Consider the following 25,339-nt stretch of genomic DNA (forward strand, 5'->3'; position numbering starts at 1 on the left):
TAAAGACCTGGGTACTTATTGTAAAGCTATTGACACTTGTTTGACTTAGAGATTAATATCTCATCAATAGATCAACTTCCTGCTAGAGTGCTGTAAGTATATTTGCCGGTAAGGTCTCCACAAGTGGAGCCATGTAAGTGTCTCAAGCGACTCCTCAATTTAAACTGAAATCATGTAAAACCTGCAGCATTGATAATATTGTCTTTAGAAACTCTTTACTCCAAAGTCCTCATCATTTCCTCCTGCTTTATTAGACTTAGAGGAATAAAAGATATAATCCATTCAAGCATTGAAATCTCCAGCCATGACCACGTAAGCTGATGGGTGTTGAATTCCTGACTTCAATAGACATTGTTCTTGATTAGTCCAGCAGGTCCCCTTACAAATTTGAATTGGTGGGTTGGAGAGATATAACTAATAATCAGATAAATGTGTCTAATTTTAACAATAAAAGTTATTGCTACTGCCTAAATAAGCTAGTGTGGCATTTAAAGTAGAAGCTAGAACGCTGGCATCTCATCCACATGGTCTACGTTTCTGCTCGGCTGCAACTGCTTCTAATGTCAAACCCTGATGCCTATTTAATTCTATTCTATTTTGGGCCCAAGTTTCTTGAAATCATAATATATCAAACTGATGTATATATTCCAAGAATCATTGAAGCTATTCTCACGAGCAGCAAAGACCAGGCGAGGGAAGCCCATCCCGGTTTTTGCTGCTCGTGAGAATCGCTGGGAGCCACACGACTCCCGGTGGTGGCGCGGCAGTGAGGCCTCTTACGTAGCCCAGCACTTCACTCAGGTTTTGGCCGCGAGTGTGCCCAAACACCGGGCTACCTGATCGTGTGCCTGCTGCAGCTGCTTGCAGCCGTGGCGGACAAACTCAGAGGGGAGAGGGGCTCCCAGGAATGCACTGCGCACTTGCACAATCGTGATTGGGGCCCTGGGGGTAGGACACCATGCAGCAGTACTTCCATGCGCCAGACCCCCGGAGCTGCTGGGCAAGGCCTGGCGAGGTTTGTAAAACCTTTATCTATTTCTATATGTAATTTAGCTAAACAACCACCTAGCATTACTAAAACTATCAAGATTCCTCCTAACATGAAAAGAATGTCACTAATTAATCCAGGTAAAGAAGCAATTCTGAGTCCAGAAACAAGTTCTGTCAAAAAGGGTTTTAAGTGATAGATCTTTGCAAATAGAAAGCCCAGAACCTGAAGAACAACAACTATTTCAATCCTTCTCCATCTTGCTTTAATTGAACAACAAGCTATTATAAATAGATCAGTGTCTTTAGAATGCGTTAGTAAAAGAAATGAAGAGACAACTGAAGAGGATTTGACCGTTTTTTCAGAAAATCCACAAACACGTGCAGTAGTACATCCACAAATTACCATTGATAAGAATAATGAAGTAAATCGAAGTCAGTAGCCATTTTTCTCCAAAGGAAATTGACTCAGTATTAGTTAATTTAAAATCAATGCTCCTTCAAGAATAGCAAAGTCACCAACATAACTAACCAGGTTGAGCTCAAACCCTACGAAATCACTTACTGAAATGAAGGCTCAGAAATCAGAATAAACCCCAAAACTGGCAGTACCTACGTTAATCAGCTAGGAATAACTGAACCTACATGTAGACAATCTAAGATCCAAAACATATTCCAGTTATTTCTACTTTCTTTCATGGAATTAGCTGGATGGGCTAATAAGACAGCAGATAATGAAGCCCATCTCACGATGGGCGAGAAGGGCTACCCTCTTATGCGGGGAGGAAGCCTGAAAGCGCTTACCTCCCCACAGAGGATCACAGTGAGGTCTCTGGGCGTGCAAATCGCCCTCCCAGATGGGTGTTGGCTCTCCTGCGGGCCACCTGTGCTTCGCCAGGCCTTGCCCAGCAGCTCCGGGGGTCTGGTGCAGGGAAGCACTGCCGCATGGTGTCCCACCCCCAGGGCCCCAATCATGACTGTGCAAGTGCGCGGTGCATTCCTGGGAGCCCCTCTCCCCCCTGAATTTGTCCGCCGCGGCTGCAAGCAGCTGCAGCAGGCACACGATCAGGTAGCCCGGTGTTTGGGCACACTCATGGCCAAAACCTGGGTGAAGTGGTGGGCTACCTAAGAGGCCTCACTGCCGCACCACCACCGGGAGTCGTGTGGCTCCCAGCGATTCTCACGAGCAGCAAAAACTGGGATGGGCTTCCCTCGCCTGGTCTTTGCTGCTCGTGAGAATAGCTTCAATGAGTTCTTAGAATATATACATCAGTTTGATATATTATGATTTCAAGAAACTTGGGCCCAAAATAGAATAGAATTAAATAGGCATCAGGGTTTGACATTAGAAGCAGTTGCAGCCGAGCAGAAACTTAGACCATGTGGATGAGATGCCAGCGTTCTAGCTTCTACTTTAAATGCCACACTAGCTTATTTAGGCAGTAGCAATAACTTTTATTGTTAAAATTAGACATATTTCTCTGATTATTAGTTATATCTCTCCAACCTGCCAATTCAAAAAATTGTAAGGGGACCTGCTGGACTAATCAAGAACAATGTCTATTGAAGTCAGGAATTCAACACACATCAGCTTACGTGGTCATGGCTGGAGATTTCGATGCTTGAACGGATTATATCTTTTATTCCTCTAAGTCTAATAAAGCAGGAGGAAATGATGAGGACTTTGGAGTAAAGCTGAGAAACTCTAAAGACAATATTATCAATGCTGCAGGTTTTACATGATTTCAGTTTAAATTGCGGAGTCGCTTGAGACACTTACATGGCTCCACTTGTGGAGACCTTACTGGCAAATATACTTACAGCACTCTAGCAGGAAGTTGATCTATTGATGAGATGGTAATCTCCAAGTCAAATGACTGTCAATAGCTTAACAATAAATACCCAGGTCTTTAGTGACCATCAGCAGACCATTGGAATTAAGAATGAACGTGCCAGTCTTCCCTTTCCACAAAAAGTATTGTGAGCCTATCTTAAAGCTCTTGGAAATATCAATTCAAGGAGACTTAGGTGGTCATTTAAACTTGACAATATGCTCTACTAAAATGTCCTGATCTTTTATCATTAAAGCCATAGAAAGTGATTCATTAGTCTCAGAATTAGTAGCTTATGACACCGTGATTGTAGTTCTCTATAAACATTTGACTATTACCCAGTCAATTGGATGTTTCAACTCAATAAGGGGAAATCGTTAGTTTGATAGAGATTGAGGCTGGTCTCACGATCAGTGAGACCTGCCAGATAGCGTTCTGCGGGGAGAGCGGGATTAAGCCGCTCTCCCCGCAGAGGGAAGCAGCCCATGGCAGCCGAACCAATAGCCGACTCTGTCACGGAGCTGGCAAGGGATCAGGGGCCACACGGTGCCACGTGAGCGCACAGGGCATGATGGAGAGACCCCTGAGCCGGGAGGCTGCATTAGGCTCTCCGCCAGGGGTCTACTTGTGTTTTGCCACAGTGCAGAGTCATACCATGGCAACACACGACCAAAATACCCGGGTTAGCGGAGCGCTCGGTCCGCTAATCTGGGCTAAGAGGAGGGCTGCCTCATTGTATAAAACTGAAGAGGAATGTTCATGATCAATATTAGCAATACAGAGCTTCTAGTGTCAAAGTATTACCACATACCTATGTTCAGCTGAGGAATAATTATAAGAATCTCTTAACCAAGAAAGAAAACAGCAGAAAAAAACAGCTGGGAAATATTGATAGTGGCCACAATAAATAAGAACAGTAAAGTGTTGGCAAATGATCACAGCAACACTTACTGGTTATGACATAGCAAACGATTCCTGAAAATCACATGGGAACATTTCCCCCCACTTGTAATGGTTTTGCAAGAGAATTAAAAGTAAAGTGTGCCGTCCAGCCGGTTCCCTATTCAGAATGTTAAATCAGAGTTCCCCACTGAAGGGTTGCCTGAGTAGAAACCAGTCTCAGAGCTGGAGATATTCAATTTTATAGCACAGTTAAAATCTGAGAAGGCTCCAGGTCAATTCCTTCTGAATTGTTCAAATCTAATGTTCACTGGTGAGTAAAACCTCTCACTTCATTGTTCACCCATATTGATATTTTTGGCTGTATTCCCCAAAGCTGGCTTAAAACACTTTATAAACAAGTTGATCTAGCAAGAACCAATCAGCCTACTTTCCTTTCACTGTCTCTTCATCTGGACTAAATTTGGTGCAAATCAAGGTCCACAAGTTCGATCTCTTGTGCCTCAAATGTTCATATGTCCACTATCTTGGATTGGAGTGGATGTCATCACTACGAACTGCACCATTGAGGTGTCCCTGTGTGTCATTCACTACAGCTGTTCCAAATTTGGATCAAATCGGCTAGACAGTCCTCAAGTTAGTGCACTTGCGCCTCAAAAGTTTATGCATCTGCCATCTTGGGTTGGGTTGGGTGATATCACAACAAACTACCCAGTCAACCAGATAGCCGTTGAGGTGTCTCTATGTGTCACTCACTGCAACTGTACCTAATTAGGCTTAAATTGGTTAGACAGCCCACAAATTAGTCCGCTTGCACCTAAGAAGTTCATGTGGCCACCATCTTGAATTGGAGTGGATGACATCATCACACACCACACCATTTATTATTTATTTGTTTATTCAATTTCTATACCATTTGGAAAACCCTATGTGTCTCTACATCTGTAGCAAATTTGGTTCAAATTGGTTAAGCGGTTCACAAGTTAGCTCACTTGAGTCTCAAAGCTTTATGCTTCCACCATCATGAGTCAGAGTGGATGGCATCATCACAAACTACTTCACTGAGGTGTCCCTATGTATCACTCACTACAACTGTACGTAATTTGGTTCCGATCAGTTAGAAAGTACACAAAATTAGCCCACTTGAACCTCAGGTGTTCATGTGTCCACCATCTTGGATTGGGGTAGATGACATCATCACAAACTAGCCATTGAGGTGTCCCTATGTGTCCCTACAGCTGCAGCAAATTTGGTTCAAATCAGTTAAGCGGTCCACAAGTTAGCCCTCTTCGGCCTTAAAAGTTTATGCGTTTGCCATCTTAAATCGGCTTTGATGACATGATCACAAGCTTTGCCATCAAGGTGTCTGTGTGCGTCACTCACTGCAAACATACCCAATTTGGTTCAAATAGGTTAGGCAGTCCACAAATTAGCGCACTTGTGCCTCAGATGTTCATGTGGCCGCCACCTTGAATTAAAGTGAATGACATCACACACACCACACCATTAGGACATGCCTATGTGTCGCTACAGCTGTAGTAAATTTGGTTCGAATCGGTTAAGTGGTTCACAAGTTAGCCCACTTGAGCCTAAAAGTTAGTCCGTCTGCCATCTTGGATCAGCATGGATGACATCATCACAAAGAATGCCATTGAGGTTTTCTTATATGTCACTCACTGCAACTGTACCTAATTTGGTCTAAATTGGTTAGACAGTCCACAAATTAGACCACTTGCTCCTCAGATGTTCACGTGGCTGCCATCTTTAATAATAATAATAATAATAATAATAATAATAATAATAATAATAATAATAATAATAAAGCATATTTTAAAGAAGAAACAATGCTATTCTGGGGAAAATTATGGGACAATCCAATAGATTATAATAAAAAAGCAGACTGGATGAAAGAGGTCAAAAAATGTAACCAACAAATGCAAGATCTAACAATAACCAGAATTAATAAGTGAAAGAGCAAAGATAATTAAAAATTGGAGTGCTCCAGGCGACGATGAACTGCATGGCTTTTGGCTTAAACACCTAACAAGCCTTCATAAACAACTATCAAAACAGTTCAATCACATTTTGCAAGGAGGTGATATTGAACAACGGCTAACAACTGGGAAAACTCCCCTCATAATGAAAGACCCAGCAAAAGGTGCATTTCCAAGTAATTATAGACCGATAACCTGTCTGCCAACCATGTTCAAATTATTAACTGGAATAATAGCAGATGAAGTGATGCAACACTTATTAACTAACAAACAGCTTCCAGTTGAACAGAAAGGAAATTGCCCAAACACCAGAGGCACAAAAGACCAGCTGCTGATTGACAAAATGATTTTAGAAAATTGCAAGAGAAGAAAAACCAATCTAAGTGTTGCATGGATTGACTACAAGAAAGCCTTCGATTCATTGCCTCACACATGGATACTAAAATGTTTAGAAACAACTGGGGTCAGCAAAAACATTCAGATATTTATATAAAAAAGCAATGAGCATGTGGAGTGCACAGTTAACAATCAATGGTGAGACACTTGGACAGGTTAACATTAGAAGAGGCATTTTCCAAGGGGACTCACTATCCTCTCTGTTGTTTGTAATCGCCATGACCCCACTTTCACAAATACTCAACAAAACAGGCCTCGGATACCAAACATCTAAAACATCCAGTCAAATCAACCATCTGCTGTACATGGACGATCTGAAGTTGTATGGAAAGTTCCAGTCAGAAATCGAATCACTGCTAAACACTGTCCGTATATTCAGTAGCGATATAGCAATAGAGTTTGGACTAGACAAGTGTGCTGCATTAATAATGAACAGAGGGAAAATAAGAAAAACAGAAGGAATAGAACTGCCCAATGGAAGCAAGATCAAGAACCTGGAAGAGAAAGAACATTACAAATACTTGGGCATTCTCCAGGCTGATAACATCGCACACACTGAAGTGAAAATAAAAATTGGAAGTGAATACATCAGGAGAGTTAGAAAAATCCTCAAGTCCAAACTCAATGGCGGGAACACCATACAAGCCATAAACACCTGGGTTATACCTGTTATCAGATACACTGCAGGAATAATAGACTGGACCCAGGCAGAGCGAGAGATGCTAGAGCGTAAGACCAGGAAAATCATGACCATCAATCATGCTCTTGCTCTGCACCCCCGCAATGATGTCGATAGGCTATACCTCCCTCGCAGCTCAGGTGGAAGAGGAATGCTGCAAGTCCATCAAACAGTAGAGGAGGAGAAAAGAGGCCTTGAAGAATATATCAAGGGCAGTGAAAAAGATGCACTTCAAATGGTCAATAATGCGAAACTATTCAACACCAATGAAACAAAGCAGGCCTACAAGAAAGAACAAGTCAAGAACCAAGCAGAAAAATGTTGAAATAAGTCCCTGCATGGCCAATATTTGCACAATATAAGTGGAAAATCAGACATCACCAAGACCTGGCAATGGCTTAAGAATGGCAACTTGAAGAAAGAAACAGACGGTTTAATACTGGCTGCACAAGAACAGGCACTAAGAACAAATGCAATAAGAGCAAAAGTCAAAACATCAACCACAAACAGCAAGTGCCACCTTTGTAAAGAAGCAGATGAAACCGTGGACCACCTAATCAGCTGTTGTAAAAAGATCACACAGACTGACTACAAGCAAAGGCATGACAAAGTAGCAGGGATGATATACTGGAACATCTGCAAAAAATACAAGCTACCTGTAGCCAAAAATGGGTGGGACCATCAAATTGAAAAAGTTGTAGAAAATGGAAGATGTAAAAATATTATGGGACTTCCGACTACAAACAGACAAACATCTGCCACACAATACACCAGATATAACTGTAGTCGAGAAGAAAGAAAAACAAGTCAAAATAATCGACATAGCAATACCAGGAGATAGCAGAATAGAAGAAAAAGAAATAGAAAAAATCACCAAATACAAAGATCTACAAATTGAAATTGAAAGGCTATGGCAGAAGAAGACCAAAATAATCCCAGTAGTAATTGGCACCTAGGTGCAATTCCAAAACAACTTGAAGAGCACCTCAATACCATAGGGGCCACAGAAATCACCATCAGCCAATTACAAAAAGCAACTTTACTGGGAACGGCCTATATTCTGCGACGATATGTATAATAATATCAGCAACAACATTGATAATAAAATTCAGCCATCCCAGGTCCTTAGGAAGGACTCGATGTCTGGATAAAACAAGCCAGTCAATAACACCTGTCTGACTGTGTAAAGAACAACAACAACAAACATATTTATACCCTGCTCGGCTTGCAGCACACTAGCAATAGTAATAGCAATAGCACTTACATTTATATACTGCTCTATAGCTGGAAGCTCTCTAAGCGGTTTACAATGATTTAGCATATTGCCCCCCAACATTCTGGAAGGATGTTGACCTCGGAAGGATGAGTCAACCTTGAGCCCCTGGTCAGGATCGAACTTGTAACCTTCTGGTTACAGGGCGGCAGTTTTACCACTGCGCCACCAGGGGCTCTACTACTTGGGGCAGCTCATAACTACTTATCTACTGATCTGTTCCCCTAAGACAGTTGTAATTAGGGATGTGCTACATTTTAAAATGACATAGGAACATAGGAAACTGCCATATACTGAATCAGACCATTGGTCTATCTAGCTCAGTATTGTCTTCACAGACTGGCAGTGGCTTCTCCAAGGTTGCAGGCAGGAATCTCTCTCAGTTCTATTTTGGAGAAGCCAGGGAGGGAACTTGAAACCTTCTGCTCTTTCCAGAGCGGCTTCATCCCCCGAGGGGAATATCTTGCAGTGCTCACACATCAAGTCTTCCAGCTAAATATGTGATGTAGTTTTATGTTGTTTGCCATCTGAAATGACAGAAAAATTAGTGACATGCCATTTTATGTGGTGCTGTTTGAAAAGCTGCTTCACTTTCACCCACAGAACACCACCCTGATCAGAGTGAAAGACCAAATCATGCGTGTGACCTGCAATGTGCGTTGGTCTCGAGACCACCTGAGATAGGCCCATAATCGTCATAGCTGCTATGAACTCCTGAGCCTGGACAAATTGGTCCCGAAATGAACATTGAAGTTGCCCAGCACCACAAGCCTAGGCGACTCCAATACCAAACCCGAATTGGAGTGGATGACATCATTCATTCTTTCATTCATTCATCCGATTTCTATACCGGCCTTCCAAAAATGGCTCAGGGAGGTTTGCACTGAGAAATAACAAACAAATAAGATGGAACCCTGTCCCCGAAGGGCTCACAATCTAAAAAGCAACACAAGATAGACACCAGCAACAGTCACTGGAGGTACTGTGCTGGGGTGAATAGGGCCAGTTACTTTCCCCCTGCTAAATAAAGAGAATCACCACATTAAAATGTGCCTCTTTGCCAAGTTAGCAGGGGGATGCCATTTGGATGCCATTTGGAAATCCCTGTGTGTCTCAACAGCTGTAGCAAATTTGGTTCAAAGCGGTTAGGCGGTTCACAAGTTAGCCCACATGTGCCTAAAGGTTTAGGTGTCCGCCATCTTGGATTGGGGGGGATGACATCATCACAGACTATGCCGTTGGGGTGTTCCTATGTGTCCCTACAACTCTACCCAATCTGGTTCATATTGGTCCAGGCGTTGCAAAGTTGATGGGGGGCGGGAACACACGGATGGACAAACACACGGACGGACACACAGACACAGACACAGAATGCCGGGTGATCTCATAAGCCTACTGGAAAGTAGGCTAAAAAGGTTCTAAACTAGATCCTTAAAATTATAAACCTATAAGTCTCCTGTCAATAACTGGCAATCTGTTGGAGATTCAGCTCCGCATGGCATCAACCTTTTGCACCAGTAACCCTAATGACAACTAGGCATTGGGAGTAGAGATAGTCAGTCAGGGTCTCCTACTCTTTCCCGATGATCTCTGCCGCTATGACCCCTCAGTTGATTGAATGTACTCAGAAACTTCCTGGGAGTGACTTCCTCCTTCTCCACAGAATGCTTCTAGCTTGCTCGCTCAGCACCATGTTTCTATAGGTCTCTCACTGACCAACATGTAGCCAGAACCTAGACATAGGTTCATTTCATTGTAAGTCATTTCCTCCAACACAAACTCTATGCCATATATCTTAATTAAAAATTAGTTGAGGGGTGAAGTGAATAACATCTTTAGTACTGAACAAACTGCATTCTGAAGGGGCCACTCCACTTTAGATCATGCTACTGAAAGTTTCTGGAATGTAGGGGGTTGCCCACAACCCATATTAGCATGCTGGTGTCTACCTTATTTTCCTGTTTAAATTATGAGCCCTTTGGGGACAGGAAACCATCTTAATTTTTTTAAAAAATTCTGTGTAAACCGCTTTGAGAACTTGTGTTGAAAAGTGGTATATAAGTAGTAGCAGCAGCAGCAGCACAATTGAACTTGCTTGTGTGAGTTGGGGGCTCAAGTACTTTTATTTCAGGCATCCAGCCTGCCTGGAACTGCCGGTGGTAGCAGAGAAAACCCTTCTTGGAGGAATCTGGGGGTGTAAAGGCTTGGAAAGTAACATTTCTCACATTGCTGTTGATGGTGTTTCAGTTGTGTTTATTTCTAGATTGTAGACAGGGAGCCATTTTCTCAATTATTTTGCTATGTAAACTTTTTTGTGCTCAAGTTAATTCTCAACTCTCGGTGGAGAAGGAAAGCTATTACCATGTTACATTCAAAAGAGGGTTGCACAATGCTGCATATAGCTTGAATCTGCTATAAGCAGCACTAATCATATGACCCAGAGGGAAGGCAAAACAAAGCAATGCCATGCAAATAGGTGTTGTGGCCTTGTCAGTCCATTAGCACTACTTTGAAATGCCAACTTAGAATTGTGGGTAGGCCAGTTAGCCAGGGCCGGTGCCAGACTATTTGCGACCCCTCTGAGGTCTGCATTCTGCGCCCCTCTGAGTTCTGCGCCCTAATCGGCTCCCCAGTTGGCCTGATGGTAACACCGGCCCTGCAGTTAGCACTGAGGAGTGACTTTTAATAATTGGACAATCTGGGCAGGAGACCAAAGCTGCCACCAAAAATAAAGAAAGAGGGTTTTCTGATTCCTTCTCATTCTTTTTCTCTAGTCATAAGTCTAAAGTATTTTGGTTATTATGGCTATGGACAGAGGCGCTCTTACCCCTGGACTTCCGGGCTGAAGTCCAGGGCCTCCAGTCCCCTTGGGGGTCCCCAAATCCTTTTTAGTCTGTCCCAGGTGGTGTGGTCACGTTAAAAATGTGTGTGAAATAGTGTTTGTGTGTGTGAGAGGAGCCTTCAAAAACCTTTAGGTCTATGCTCCAAAATTCCCTGGGTGCCCCTCTGATTATGGAACCGGTTGTCCAAGAGCCACTGAAAACATATCTAGAAAATCAGAAGTAATTTCAGAGGCTCAACATAGATTAAAAGCCACTCAGAGAAATGTCACAATGGAACTCAGGAGGAACAATGGTCCATTGGGACATGACCTCACTTGTTACAACTCCCCTTTGCTCACTCATCGGTCACATGAGCAGAGGTGCTATCTGGGAGCAGAAGCATATGCTTTTCTCTGCTCTGTTATAGTGTTGTATATTGACATATACAACATATATAGTTGTATTATATTATTATTATATTACATATATCGTTGTATATATGTTGTATATACAACATATATAGTTGTATATAGAGAGAGTATAACATATTGACAAAAAGAGATAGAAAGAAAGCGTGCATACGTGCATCTGTGTTTGTGCTTAGGCTTTCTTTTAGTGAGAGAAACAAAGGGAGCAAGATGTAAGTAGGATTTCATAGAGGTTTCTACTTTCTGATTCTATCATTCTTATTGTGATTACAGGAGAGCCTTGGGGCTTCCTCCTCTCTATCTAAGGCAAGCATCTTTTTAATAGAGGTTGTCCTCAGGGCATGCTCTAATGCTTCAATACACCTGTATCTTCATGAGTCCAGGTGCTGGACCATTCATTTGACCCTTTTAAGCAAAGGCTAGTGCCACCTACTGGCTGGACATATTAGAGCAACATTTCCAAACAGGTGGCCCAAGCTCAGTCTAGGGGCAAAGAGCAGGAGGACCCTGCAAGCCCCACCTCTCATCTTCTTTCCACTCGGTTCTAGGCTGCAAAGGCTGCGGACCCTCCTACGTAACCGGAGGCCCAAGTCTGGTCCACCAGAAGGAAGCAGCAAGAGAAAAGAAGAGGGTGCCACAGTTCCCATGGCTGATCATCCCAAGAGCTGGCACTTCATTGCCTGCTGCAGAAAACCAAAAGAGCAACAGGAACCTGAGCAGCAGGGGGGGGTTGGCATCAGCACTCCACCAGCCCCTCCCAGAGCAAAATGGTATCATCTCTGCAGGAGGAGGGAGGCTGTCGCTCTCAAGAATGGGAGGGATGCACACAAAGACAGGCAAAGCTCCAGAGGACTTGAAAACCTGTCTGGAGGTAAGGAGATGCTCAGGATTGAGGGGGCAGGGTGGATTTAGGGGTTAAGAATCTTAGAAACTGAGGCCAATAGGTGAGGCTGGGAGGCAGAGCAGGTTCCCAGGTCGCTATACTCTTCCTAAACAAAGAGGGATCCAGTGAGAAGAAACTGGGTCCTTTTTGGAGGAAGGACACAGATGGGTGCATTAATATGTCTCCACATTCTTCATGTTCTTTCCCCCATATTCATCAGTGAGCGGTATGCACTGCTCCCTCGACTCCTCAGACCAGTCCCAGCTGCAGAACCTAGAACTGGTTGAGGAGGTCATGGTGGACCGCTCAACACAGACGGTCTGGGAAGACCAAAGTGAAACTGAGAGGCAAAGCTCCAGAGCAGATTGGAACCAGTCTGGAGGTGAGGAGATGCTCAGGATTTGGGGGGATTTAGGGGTTGGGAATGGAGAATCTTAGAAATTGAGGCCAATAGGTGAGGCTGGGAGGCAAAGCAGGTTCCCAGGTCGCTATACTCTTCCTAAACAATAGGAACCAGTGAGAAGAAACTGGGTCCTTTTTGGAAGAAGGACACAGATGGGTGCATTAATATGTCTCCACATTCTTCATGTTCTTTCGCCCATATTCATCAGTGAGCAGTATGCACTGCTCCCTCGTCTCAGACCAATCCCAGCTGGAGGACCATAAACTGGATGAGGAGCTAACCGTGGGCAGCCCAAAAGAGCGGGTCTCCAGATGGGAAAACATGGGCTACATGGACAGCCAAAGCTCCAGAGCAGTTTGGAACCAGTCTGGAGGTGAGGAGATGCTCAGGAATTGGGGGGATTTAGGGGTTGAGAATCTTAGAAATTGAGGCCAATAGGTGAGGCTGGGAGGCAGAGCAGGTTCCAAGGTAGCTATACTCTTCCTAAACAAAGAGGGTTTCAGTGAGAAGAACCTGGGTCCTTTTTGGAAGAAGGACACAGATGGGTGTATTAATATGTCTGCACATTCTTCCTGTTCTTTCCCCCAGATTCAGTGGTCAGCAGCATGTACTGCTCCCTTTTCTCCTCCAGCTCCTACCACTCTGAGGTGGAGGACTGGAAAGTGGATGAGGATCTCATGGAAATCATCCACCGGCATATGGAGGACAGAGAGGAGGTACAAAACCCCACATCCCAGGTGCTTCCTCCACAGGTTGCTTCCATGTTCTGGACCTTTACCTTTCCAATGGCTTTTCTGCCATCAGATGGAAGGGAGGGGGGTGGGCACGAACGGTGGTTCCACATGACATGTCATATAGGACTGTCACGGTGATATTCCCTGTGAAAATCAGCAATGCCTCTCCCGACCGTCATGATCTTACTGCATGATGAGATTCAGAATTAAGCCCCATTCAGCACCTGCTCCTTTATTCCATTTCTGCCTCCTCAGTCCTCACTCCTTTCTTTCCAAGTGGCTTCTGCAACTTGGGCTGATTCAGAGGCACACAAGTGAACAGGAAACAACTGAGACAAGGGGCAGAAGCCTATTTAAGGATTTCCTTTAAGGGACGGAAGTCCTGGGAAGCCTCCAGAGTGCCGTGCCTGGATATTCTGGCTCTGCCCTTGCATTTTAACTCCCAAATTGCACCACAAAGAGGGTGTGGAAAAAGACAAGAGGGCATCATTGGAAATACTGGAAAGTGCTGGGTTGCCCTGCCCTCCGTGTCATCTGGATCCCCTGAAAACACTGAATGGAGGAAATGTGTGCCTCTGGGGGGAAATGACTGGAGCAGAAGCAGCCACGGAGCCCAGAACAGTTTCCATAGTAGCCTACAGGATCCCACCCCTTTTGATTCCATCCCCTTTTCAGTTCTGCCATCTCTCTGTGCACTAGCAGAATGCTATGCAGGGTGGGAAAGTCCTCAATTCCTCTCTCATTCAGAGCCACCGCGGGATGGGTGCTGGACTCTATCAGAATGTCCTCTCTTACCTAACTGCTTGACTCTCTTGCAACTTCAGAGAGCCAGCAATCAGGATGAGGATGTCCATTTCCTCGCGGTCCTCTGTGCTTGCTGCAAGGCTGCATATAAGAGCGGCCAGGAGAGTCTGGATCTCCCCTACAGCAAAGGACAACTGATAAAAGCAATCGTGGTGAGTGAGAAAGAGGACCAGAAATCGAGTGAAAAGATGGAAGTTAAATAAGGGGTGGGACTGGGAGGTCAACACATTTGTGTAATCAATATAGATTCCGCCTTTTAACACCAAACTGCTCCCAGGGCAGCTCACAAGCTTATCTTGAGAAGGTTCTGTAAAAGAAAGGCTTGCGGATTTGCTAGAGAGTAGGACAATGCAGCCTTTTGGAACAGGACCACTAAGTCCACTTAAAAACAGCCACAAGACTGCGGAGTAATTATAATTCCCACTCAAGGGAGTTAAGTGGTCGATGAAGATAAAGACAAGTGCTTTGGAAGGAAGGTTGGAAGGTTGGATGGGGTTGGAAGGAAAGCTCAAGAGTGGGCTGAAATAACCCCTACTAGGAAGCATCATGAATTGATGCTTCTCTGCTCTGTTTTGGCCCTTGGTCTTTCTCAGGTGGTGATGGAGAAGTCCCCTGTGCAGTCTGGGCCTACCATTCTCCTGCTTTATGCCATGGCTGCCGTCTCCTGCCTCAGGTATCTTTTCTGGGAGAAGGGGGATCTCTCTTCACAATAAGCCAAGAAGACTGGCAAAAGGGGTGCAGTGAAAGGGGCGAGTGAGGGGAGAAAACCTTCAGACCTGCTCAAAAGCCCCAGAGCAGTTAAAATAAAGGGGAGAGACACGGGCAGAAAAGGAAACGGAAATTGCCTATAAAAAAGAAGGGGTCTTCCCTTTGGCCCACAACACTATCAGTACAAGTGGCTGGAAAAAGAACGGGGATGTATTGGCTCTGTGATGGCCCCAGCGGAGTATTGATTCCTCTGGAAGCTGCTGAAAATAAAATATTTTTTAATGCTGGACATACAGTAATTTGGGCTAAGCCAGAATGCGAAGCCATAATTCGGGAGGGAACAGAGTCGTGTCTGAACTGGCCCGATAGCCTGCAACGACTTTGGGGTAAATCCAGCTGATATGTGGACTCACGCTCTCTATTCTGGAGGATATTCGAACTAAAAGCCATGTGTGTAAAAGCTCCAGGTAGGACTTGGGGGGGAGCAAGGTGTGGCAGCAATTTGCGCCTCATCTCAGGCTCCCAAATGCCTTGGGCTGCACCTGAGGATGACAGCCTCTCCCCCACCCTGCATAACTTATCTTTCCCCTCTACCCTGCCAGCAAAATCAAGCCTCCAACTGACCCAGAGCTAGAGTCTGCGATCCTGCACTTCGCTGTTCGCGGGGTCATAGAGGTGCAAGCAGGACATGTCCACAAACAGGTACATTCTTATGGAATTCATCAAACACACCTCCTGGAGCCATGATTGCTAATTCCCTGAGATACCTTCTATCTTCAGGGGTGCAGTGGGCAAACAAAGCAGAGGAGGTGATTCACGGGTGCTGACACAGTCTCTTTCCACCTCCTTCATTGCATGGCTTGTGGGCCGCTGGTGGCCTCGACTTTCCTGTCCTCACCCCCGGCTGACAAGGCCCATGCTCCCCCATGCCTTCTGCTGTGCCTTCTGAGTAGCAGCGAGAGACGGGAAAGACAGGAAGGTGCCTGGAGAGCCCCCTCAGTGTGCACACTCCCCGCTCGCCACTGGGTCACATGCTGCTAGGGGTGGGGGCACTGGACCAATCACAGGCCTGTGGCAGAAGGCAGAAGGAGATGTGGAAGTGGCAGAAGAATGGGCGAGTGCTGGCAGCCTCTGCCGCATAACCAGTGAAGGTCACTGGTCTATTTTGTCATCCGGAATCCATGGAATGGCTTTGATGGAAGGCTCTCGCCTTGACTGTGCTGAGCTCCTCTTTGTTGACATGCTGGAGGGCGGGGCCTGGGGGGAGTGCCGCAATTACACACTGGCTCTCTCTTTTCTTTCAGGCTCTGCACAAACTCGCAGCAGACAATCTGGAGCTGATGCTGAGGGGTTTTTTGTCAGAGGCCCCAACCACACAGCATCTCTTGTCCCTCCTGGAGGTAAGAACATTGAAGAGGTGGTGAGGTGGGAAGGAGAGCCCGGCAGGGAGAGATGGACACCTGGGCCACATGTAGTCAGCGGGAATGCCCACCATGCACCACTGTGGCTCTTCTGTGATTGGCAGCCCAACGGAAAAGGCAGGAACATCATGCGCAATCTCATACAACATGCTGTTGAACAGCATCACATATGCTCTACACATCTCTGAATAAAAGCTTGATCAGGAACAGTATCCCCAAATCAAAGAGACGCAGGAGAGAAACAACTGAGCAGACTCACCTGTTCCATCCTAGAGATCTCTGGGAAGCCACTCACTTCCTCTCCTGGACACAAAGGGCTAGACTATACATGCACAGATTCAAGAGGTAAAGCTTCTCCTTGAAAGCACCACTTTAGGGAGCAGGTGGCTGAGCAGATACTTAAATGCTCCCTGTGGCAAATCAATACTGCCCTTGACCCTGGCTCCCCCCAAAAGGATTCTCAACTTGACTCTTAGCCAATATAAGGGCATAGGGGAAGAACTGCCACCAGCTCTGTGAAGAAATTCTGCTATACGTGTACAGGAGTGGCTGGAGGAATAGTTTCAAATCCAGGCAAAGGGGCATGAGAAAGCTAGATAGGTCCCTCACAGGTGCATCACACAGGCTTCCGACACCTCAGTATGAGCAGTTGACAGATTCCCACAGAAAAACAGAGGGCAGAGGAGGAGAGGTGAGAACAGGAGGAAATCCGACTCCTTCTTTCCAGACCAGAGGCTTCACTGGAGTCCCTGACTAAGTCCATGCGGGAGGCAGTTGTGTGATGAGGCACGGGGATAGTCAAGAGTTCATACGGCGTGACAGAGACAAAAGGAACTTAAAAACAGGACTATGACTCCCTGTTTCCTGGAAAGAGCCCTGAGTAGCCAAGCATTCCTTTTATACGAAACATACCTGTTTGTTTGTTTGTTTGTTCGTTCAATTTCTATACCGCCCTTCCAAAATGGCTCAGGGCGGTTTACACAGAAAAATAATAAATAAATAAGATGGATCCCTGTCCCCAAAGGGCTCACAATCTAAAAAGAAATGTAAGCGAGACACCAACAAAAGTCACGGAAGGTACTGTGCTGGGGGTGGATAGGGTCAGTTGCTAAATAAAGTCAGGCTTTTGGTTTATCATTTTAAAGTTTTAGGTTTTAGAGTTTTTAATCTGTGTTCTAAACTCTTTTAATTGGGTTAATATTTTAACAGGGTTTTTTTTAAGATTGTGAACTGTATAGGGACTTGCATCTGGGGTGGTATAGGGCCATGTTAAATACTGTAAATAAATAAATGTTAGCTGCATGTAATGAGATTCTGCGGTGCTGTTTCTCTTTCAGCACATCAACATCTGGATCCTCTCCAGGAATGCCCAGGAGAGAGCACGAGCCAGCAAACAATGCGCCAGCTTGCTCCGCTTTAGTGTCATGATGCCTGATTGTGATGTGAGTATTACCACACACAGGTTGGCATAACTTGGTTTTGAAGGCCAAGAGAGTCCTTGTTTTGGGAGGCAACCATAGCAAGAGAAGCAAGTGGAAATCCTTATTCTCTTCTTGCTTTGTGGAGTGAGTCTGAAGGCTGGACTCCTTGCATCGAAGTGGCCTGAAGACTTGTCCCAGTCTCTGGAGCTGTTTCCTTTTGAGCTCACATTTGTCCCTTCGATTTGAGGGCAACAGAGGGAAAGCCAAGAATCAAAGTGGGGAAGTGAGATTGGCCTTGTCTGCACCTTCCTCTGGTCTCCGAAGACCAGAGATGCATTTCATGGAGCTCTGAAACCAGGCACAGTTCTAGCTCAGGATAGCGGGACTCTGTGTACTAAATTCAAAGCTAATCAGTCACTTGGCTGATTTTTAATTTTTTTTTTTTCCCTGACAGGGAGGGCATTTCACTTTTTTCTTTTTTAATTTCCCTGTTGATCTTGCACAAGACTGCAATCAGCCACCAGGTGGCAGCCTTGTGCAAGAGCAACAGGGAAAGCACCCTCCCTGTCTAAAAAATTATTAAAAATCAAACCATTCTCTCAAGGGCTTCAAATTTAATACACAGAATCCTGCTATCATGTGCTACAACAGAGCTTGGTTAAAGAGCTCCATGGCCAGCCCTCCCCAACTTAAGAATTTTTTTATAATTTTCCATTGATTCCTACGTTAAAAAACAAAACAAAAAACACCCTTGTAGCTGGCAATAGAGACATGTCGCTGCTTGGCCAAGATCCATGACAAATTAATTTTAATTTTAAAAAAATGAGTTGAGCTTTTCAGGAAGGAAGAATTTTTAAAATTAAAGAAAAAAGAGAAATGAATGAATGGAAGTTGATTCCAGGGCACAGGAAACAAGTCTGCCCAGAGTGCTATCATGTCAGCAAAGACTCGGCAAAGCCACCCCTCCATCTCATCTTGATCCACTTTATCTGTGGGGTCTCTCCACACATCAGCATCGTATCTGCAGAATGACAGAGTATCCCAGGAAAACATTTTAGGAAGTGCAACTCTTTTTGGATGCAGATACTCTGAATTAAGCTCCATTTGTAAAGATAAAACCTGTATAATTCCGCTTGCTAGGTGAACAGTACCTTGCTGACATAGTAATGAATTTGGTCTAAATCCCACCCTCATAGGAATACACCCCAAGCCCCATGTGGAAAAGCTCCAGGAGGGGGCAGGCAGAGTAAGAGAGAGGTGATAGTTAAAAATCAGTTGGATGACAATTGGTCAGACAATGAAGAGGGAGAAGCTAAGCTGGAGGCTTGGGTCAAGGGAGGAGTAGTGAACAGGAGGGACTTTTCTGGAGAAGAGAGAAGTGAGGCTTAAGGAGAGGCAGAGGATAAATCCAGAGAGGCGGAGGGTAGATCTGAACGTCCTGAGAGGGGAGGCACATCAGGAAGAAAGCGATCAGGTTAGGCACCTAACCCCTATGTGGAGAGGAGGAAAAGTAAGAAAGAAACTTAACTCAGAACATTTCTGTAAGCTGTAAGTTATAAGAATTTTAACATCATTCTGAAACCACTATGCTTATGTATATCTGAAACCTTGTTGTAACCATCACGCTTAGATTCCCCCCCCCCAAAAAAAACCCCCAATAAAACTTGTTACTTAGGTATGTTTTATTTCCTCTCCCTCAACACCAGCAGAAGGACTATGCTATCACACAAACAAGATGGGGGGAAAGTGAGAGTTGGTCTCAGATCCTTTCTAATGAGGTCTGAGTGGTGGTAGCAAAGTTACTCTTGGCAGCAACGTTACTCACAGGCCTCTTATCCTTTCATCTCAGAGCTAAATGGGCTTCTTTCAGCCTGACGTGTGGCAGAGTTTGCTCTTCTGGCAACATACCTGTAGGTCAAGGGTCTAGTAAGGTTGGAGTGGGCCAGAGACGAGATTTTAAAAAGCCCCCCCTCTCAAAGTCCAGGGCCTCCACACACCCCAGGCCCCCAAGGATTTAAGTCTGATATTTCAAAATATGTATGCTGCCTAGAAATATATTTCACTGAAGACACACACACACACTTCACAATATATAGTGATATACATTGAATACTATATATTTGTGCTACTTTTAATGCCCAGAACACACTAGAAACACTAATTATTAAAATGGGACCCTCGCTGCAAATTAGCAAAGGAGACTTTCAACCATGCAGGGTGAGCCTATGTCTGTTTTCTCAGAATTCTGAACCAATTCAGTCAAGTTTGATTGCAGGAGGTTTTTCACAAGAGGCTTTGAAAGCCCTTTAACACACATCTCCTCTGGAATGGAGGTGCTGCATTCCCATGTTGGCCAGATTGACCCTGAAGTCCCTGCGAGTTACTGGGGAGCAGTTCACACATAAGAAAAATAAAAGAAAAGAAAAGCACCACACATGCTTCACAGTTCTCACTCAGACCTTCTGGGTTGCAAAACAAGCCAGCAAATATTCCAAGCAGTTTTAAATTAAATATTCAGAGACGTCTCAGTCTCTCCCCGTCCACATCAAAGCCCTATGGCAAGCAGATCCCTATATCTGGGCGGGGGGGGGGGGGTGACCACAAAAAGGAGTCCACCTTCTACCTGGCAAATGCTGGGCTGGGCAGAGGGTCTGCTGCAGAGAGCTGTGGGGGCCACTCTGCCTGCCTGCCTGCCTGCCTGCCTGCCTCCTTCCTTGCTTGGGGCCTCCCTTTAAGCCAACTCCAGTTCAGGCTTCACTGAGGCCTACACGGAGGCCTCCCTGGAAGCCCCGCCCACCCGCCCATCAGCTGAGAGGCGCCCGGGAGAAAAGGAGCTCTTGGCAGCTGGCCTGCTGCTTCGATGGCCCCCCAGGAGGACAAGCAGGAGAGAGGCAAGCAGGGCAACTGGCTGAGGGGCCTTGGGGCTGGGCAGGGGGCAGTGGGGAGTCCTGTGAGGTATCCCTGGTTGGGCCCCCAGGCAACCGCCTCCCCTTGCCTAATGGTAGTTACGCCCCTGCTGTAGGTATCCAGTTCATCCTGTCACCAACCCCTTGCCAAGACAGAGAGGAAAATGCACCCTCTTGGAGGGGCCTGCTTGTCTATTCACGTTAGGAAGGGAAGAGATGACTGGTCTACCCAACCCAGGAATATCCATTGCCCACGAAAGAAGGGGACGGGCTGACAAAGCAATGTGGATGACAGAGATCCCTCTCATTTTCCTTCCTGCTAGAACTCTGCAGAACTCCCCAGTTTGGGCCACCATGTGGCGAAACTCGGAATCTGCATAATGGATTCCAGGAAGGATGTCAGCCGAAACGCCAGGGAGGGAATCTACCGGCTCCTAGAGGTGCTTCTCCACCACAAAGGTAAGGAAGCTGGTGAGACCAACACTGCTTTCTAGATTATTATGTGTTCTATAACAAATGCCTTAGTTTCAAATACCAGTAAATAAGATTATAGCCCCTGGTCTTTTGTCTTGGTCCATTTATATCCACTGATTTCAGCCGAGTCCTTCAATAAGGGTGTGTCCTCCACAAAGATGACTCTGCTAGTGAGTGACCAGCAGCTGATTCAGCTGGATTTCCTCATCTCCCCTTCTCCACTAGACCCCATCCTATGAGCAAACATGGAGACAATGAGTATACAGGCCCTCTCGTAAACCAGACTCGAACCTCTTATTTCTCAAGTCTGGCTTCGGACCACTGCTGCAGTGAGCCATGGCGGGGTTCAGGCAATTCCTCTTGGGGGGGAATCCGGAAAGACTCCCAGCCATTCTGTCAGAAACCCCCTATGTCATCAGGATGTATAACTATTTAGCCCCGATGTTTCCTTCTCAGGCCAGAGCAGCAGAGACGCTGGGGAGCTGTGGAGCCGGAGATGGCAGGAGGAGGAAAGAATACTGGCCTATCTGAACACCGCCAGAGTTGGGGAGGTAAGAAGATCCCTCTGGGTGGCTCCCTTGGGTGCCAGAATGGCCCATTGTCCCCCTTTTTGGGAGTGTGAGAATGGGCAGAGGCGTCCTTATCACTTTCTGCATTCAAGAAGCGCCAGAATCAGCATTAGGACATCTTGACACAGACCTCTCCAGAGACACAGTGGGCTAAATAACTGCAGTGCATGTTAGTTCATGGAAATGCAACTTTCAACCTGCTGTAGTGGCATGACACCTTGATAAGATAATGATGATTGCTTTGGTTTGGAATATCTACATCTATCAATGCACATGGTCCTTTACTGAGTAGCCTGAGCAGAAGAGCAGGTCCTTCCCCAAGCACCTTGCCATCTCAGTTCTGACTGTGGAGGAGATCAAAGAAGGAAGCAATGAAGAGGGAAAATAGGAGAAGCAGTTCTTATGAGCTGAATGCATGTGAATCAAGTTGCACATCTTTGGGCTTCAGGGGAATTAATTGAGGCTGATTCTTGATTTTAGGTTTTCAGGGAGATCTTTAATAAAGATCAGGAAAGATCCTTCCTGAGGACCACGATTTGGGCCATTAATCATCCCCTCCACAGGGTTAAGGAGGCTGGACTGATCCTGCTGTACTCCCTCCTGGGCAAGGCCGATGCACTGATGGGGTATGAGGTGAGCTACTGGTTAAGCTGCATGGCAGTGGGGGTGGGGGGTGGCATGTAATCAAAAAGGGCCTCTGATTCTGGTGGGTTGGGCATTTTCCCCATCTCCCCAGGAGGAGGAAATCCGGAGGAAAATCTGGCGTCGTCTCCGCCAAATCAAAGAAAGCAAAGGGCTGCCTGAAGAAATTGAAGGTATCTTAAAAAACCAAGGTAATCTCTATTTCAAAAGAATTGGGGAGGGTAAAACTACATCCCTGGAGTCACAGTGCAGGTAGAAGTCTTTTCCCCCACCCAAAGCCATCCCCTGTACCATAGCTGGTCTCAGGCGTTAAAGGTCCCAAACATATTGCTGTAATGTGTGTGACCTGGACTTCCCAAGGGATCATGTCTTGATTAGTCAGGAAACCTTATGCAAGTCCTTGCATTAAGTCAATCCTTTTCAGGCCACATGCACATGTGCAGTGCATCCTGGGAAGATGGAACCTTTGGGAGAGAAATTCCTATAGTTCCTTGCTTTTTCAGGTGCTACAGGCTCAAGGCAACATCCAAGGACCTCAAATCTAAATCTAGTAGTCCTATTATGAATGTAACCCTCCCAGCCACCCTCTCCTCCTGCTGCCAGGACCCAGAAATTCAATGTGGACCTAATGCAGAATTCCGGCGAAATTTCTGAATGTGGATGCTTATCTAGAAAATGAATCCACTAACGTGGGATTATTTTCAGAGCCAGTTTTGAGCGGCCCACCTAACTTCCATGGCACTTAATACAAGCTACGCCTATGACTTGCTTTCTAGCTGCATCTTTTATATGCCGTGGCCTCAAATGATTACTACCACAGTATTATTCTAGAAAAAATACCAGCCATGACATAGGTCCAACAGGGTTCTTTCTGTGAAAGAACCCACTGCTTTGGAAGCAGACGGTACTATTTGCTTTGAGAGCCTGAATGCTAACACCAGCTCCACATACAACTCCTCCACTTAGTACATTAGGAGTTCTACAGTGATTCCCATCCCTAACACTTTCCTTAGTCAAATGGTGCTGGCATCATTATATTTTTCCTTCTCTTCTCTCCCATTCAGGTGACTTACTGATGGACCTTGGCAGTGCCGCTAAGCCGACTACCCTCCCATGACACCTTTCCTTCCTTTCCATATAAAAGTATAAACATATCAAGAGAAAAATCATATAACATCTTAATTAAATGTATTATGTATTATCATAAATGTATGTTTCATATGTATCATATCATAAATGTATTAATCATGATCAAAATTCCTCAAAGGGATCAGGAAACTGAAATAACACCTTTTAAAATGTGGATACCCTCAACGATTACAACATCAATAGGACATCAGCCATATCAAGAGATTCTCTACAGAGGCAAAACAAATATGCAAAAAGAAGAGAGGGTCCCATTTTGGTAGACTTTCATCCTGCCTCACCAAACTATCACCAGGCAATAAAAAGACAGCCCCCACCCTGAGAGCTTTTCCCAGAAGTTCAGAATTTGCTTACAGCAATAGCTGTCAGAACATCCACGTGTTGCTTTCCATCAACCACCTAATCTATACAGACGATTACTGAGAGCTGTCCTAAAATCACTGATCAGCAATCCTGGATCACACCACTGTCAATCCAGCCGCTGCATTACTTTCACTTTTCTAAAGAATACCATCACTTTTAGCAGTACCACTACCAAGAAAACCTATTACATCTGGGAGAAACTCATCTGTACTTCCACCTGTCATATATATTAAAGAGCGCAGATGTCCATATTGCCATATGCGCTATGTAGGCAAAACATCCTCAGACTTGAAGCCATCTTTCAGGAAGCACAAATCTGCCATCTTAACAAAGAACAACCTATGGGCAGATACTTCAACTCAGCCAACCATCATCTCAATGATATGGAGACCTAAGAGCGCCTTTCATCCAACTGCAACATCTGGCCATCATTCTTTTCTTGTCACTTGCCCTTGGACTCTGCTAACATGGCATTCTTCACTGCCATCTTATGAACTGTATGTGCTCACACACATCATGACGAACGCTAATGGAAGCCACCATGGGACATCCACACCTACAGCTTCTCTTGCTGCATCATTTCGCCTTTGTTCTAGCCACACAGGAGTCTTTTTGCCAGGAAGTACTGCAGGTCTAGGCAATATAAGTAATTCAAGCACCCAGAAAGAAAGAAGAGAATAATTGATTAGAAATACATTTTAAAATGTCGCATAATAAAGAAATACGCAAACCCACTGAAATAAAACCTTCATAGAGTATCCACATAAGAAATCCAACACTTAATGATCCGCATATTAAAAAAGATCAATAAAATCAATACATGTAAATTTCCCCACTCCGATTTATTTATTCAGAAGCTTTCAGAATCCTGAGTCTAACAGAAAGAGATGATATTTTTTTAAAAAATTCTCAATTCTCCATTAGTGGAGCTAAACTAATAAACGGGGGTGGGGGGACTAAACATCTAAGAAAATGTTAGAAAAATTCAAAGTCTTTTCAGAACCATAATTCTAATAAGAAAAGATCAAGAAAAAGAAAAGCTCCTGCCTGCAGACTTCCCCAATGAAAGCTGTAAATTTCGTCTCCATAGGTTCAATGCTGGTAGTGAAAGCTCTAAAGTGAGAATGTAGTTATCTGGTCATAAAACCCTTCATAATGCAAACCAAATAAAGCAGGAGGATCCCTCAAGCAGAACTTAAGCTGATTAACATAAATGCAGAACTCTGTGCCAAAACTATGAAGCAAGAGCTTAAGCAGATCACATTAATCACTTCCTACTGGCTCTCTTCTCAATACACAATACAGCATAGTTGCCTCCTAAAAAGTCCATGGGAGGTTCAAAAATGATGGAAACACAGAGACTGAGGAACAAAAATGCAAGGAATCCTGTTAGTACTTACAAGCTCAAAAGGTATTCTCAGTTGTGGGAGTGTCATTAAAAACAAAAGGGATAGCGACAAAAATAGATCTAAAGTCTAATGAAAAAGATTTTTAAAAACGATTTTGAACTTCCCATTCGACTGTCCAGATAATCCAAGGGCTTAGGAAAGAAGA

At 44.9% G+C, this 25,339-nt stretch overlaps 3 protein-coding genes across 7 annotated transcripts in view; 2 read left to right on the forward strand and 1 right to left on the reverse strand.

Annotated features, from left to right (window-relative positions):
* Positions 1-25,339, reverse strand: part of LOC128339301 (uncharacterized) — a 48,459-nt gene that overhangs the window by 14,332 nt on the left and 8,788 nt on the right. The window lies entirely within an intron of this gene.
* LOC128332526 (uncharacterized) lies at positions 11,966-15,590 on the forward strand. The gene is made up of 7 exons (XM_053266887.1): positions 11,966-12,182; positions 12,415-12,576; positions 12,806-12,970; positions 13,186-13,313; positions 14,156-14,287; positions 14,729-14,808; positions 15,446-15,590. Exons 2-7 carry the CDS (start codon positions 12,423-12,425, stop codon positions 15,588-15,590), a joined length of 804 nt encoding a protein of 267 aa, XP_053122862.1. The 5' UTR covers positions 11,966-12,182; positions 12,415-12,422.
* Positions 16,047-23,459, forward strand: LOC128339302 (uncharacterized). 4 transcript variants are annotated; one of them, XM_053282977.1, is made up of 7 exons: positions 16,047-16,243; positions 17,602-17,706; positions 20,915-21,062; positions 21,522-21,616; positions 22,115-22,267; positions 22,371-22,467; positions 23,341-23,459. In XM_053282977.1, the coding sequence occupies exons 1-7, from the start codon at positions 16,184-16,186 to the stop codon at positions 23,391-23,393; spliced, it is 711 nt and encodes a 236-aa protein (XP_053138952.1). In that variant the 5' UTR covers positions 16,047-16,183; the 3' UTR covers positions 23,394-23,459. The 4 variants fall into 4 exon arrangements, 3 of the variants coding, with proteins under 3 accessions (XP_053138952.1, XP_053138953.1, XP_053138954.1); XM_053282978.1 differs by having other exon boundaries at positions 20,915-21,050; XM_053282979.1 differs by having other exon boundaries at positions 22,371-22,449; positions 23,341-23,436.

The sequence above is a fragment of the Hemicordylus capensis genome, chromosome 1 (genome assembly GCF_027244095.1).
Source record: "Hemicordylus capensis ecotype Gifberg chromosome 1, rHemCap1.1.pri, whole genome shotgun sequence".
NCBI lineage: Eukaryota > Metazoa > Chordata > Lepidosauria > Squamata > Cordylidae > Hemicordylus > Hemicordylus capensis.

Excerpts from the sequence above, each read along its gene's own strand:
- LOC128339302 (XM_053282977.1), top strand. The coding sequence starts at position 16,184 with ATGCTGAGGGGTTTTTTGTCAGAGGCCCCAACCACACAGCATCTCTTG. Across the intron at positions 16,244-17,601 it reads ATCTCTTGTCCCTCCTGGAG|CACATCAACATCTGGATCCT; the intron begins GTAAGAACATTG and ends TTTCTCTTTCAG. Across the intron at positions 22,268-22,370 it reads ATGCACTGATGGGGTATGAG|GAGGAGGAAATCCGGAGGAA; the intron begins GTGAGCTACTGG and ends CCATCTCCCCAG.
- LOC128332526 (XM_053266887.1), top strand. The coding sequence starts at position 12,423 with ATGCACTGCTCCCTCGACTCCTCAGACCAGTCCCAGCTGCAGAACCTA. Across the intron at positions 12,971-13,185 it reads AGTTTGGAACCAGTCTGGAG|ATTCAGTGGTCAGCAGCATG; the intron begins GTGAGGAGATGC and ends TCTTTCCCCCAG. Across the intron at positions 14,288-14,728 it reads AACTGATAAAAGCAATCGTG|GTGGTGATGGAGAAGTCCCC; the intron begins GTGAGTGAGAAA and ends GGTCTTTCTCAG.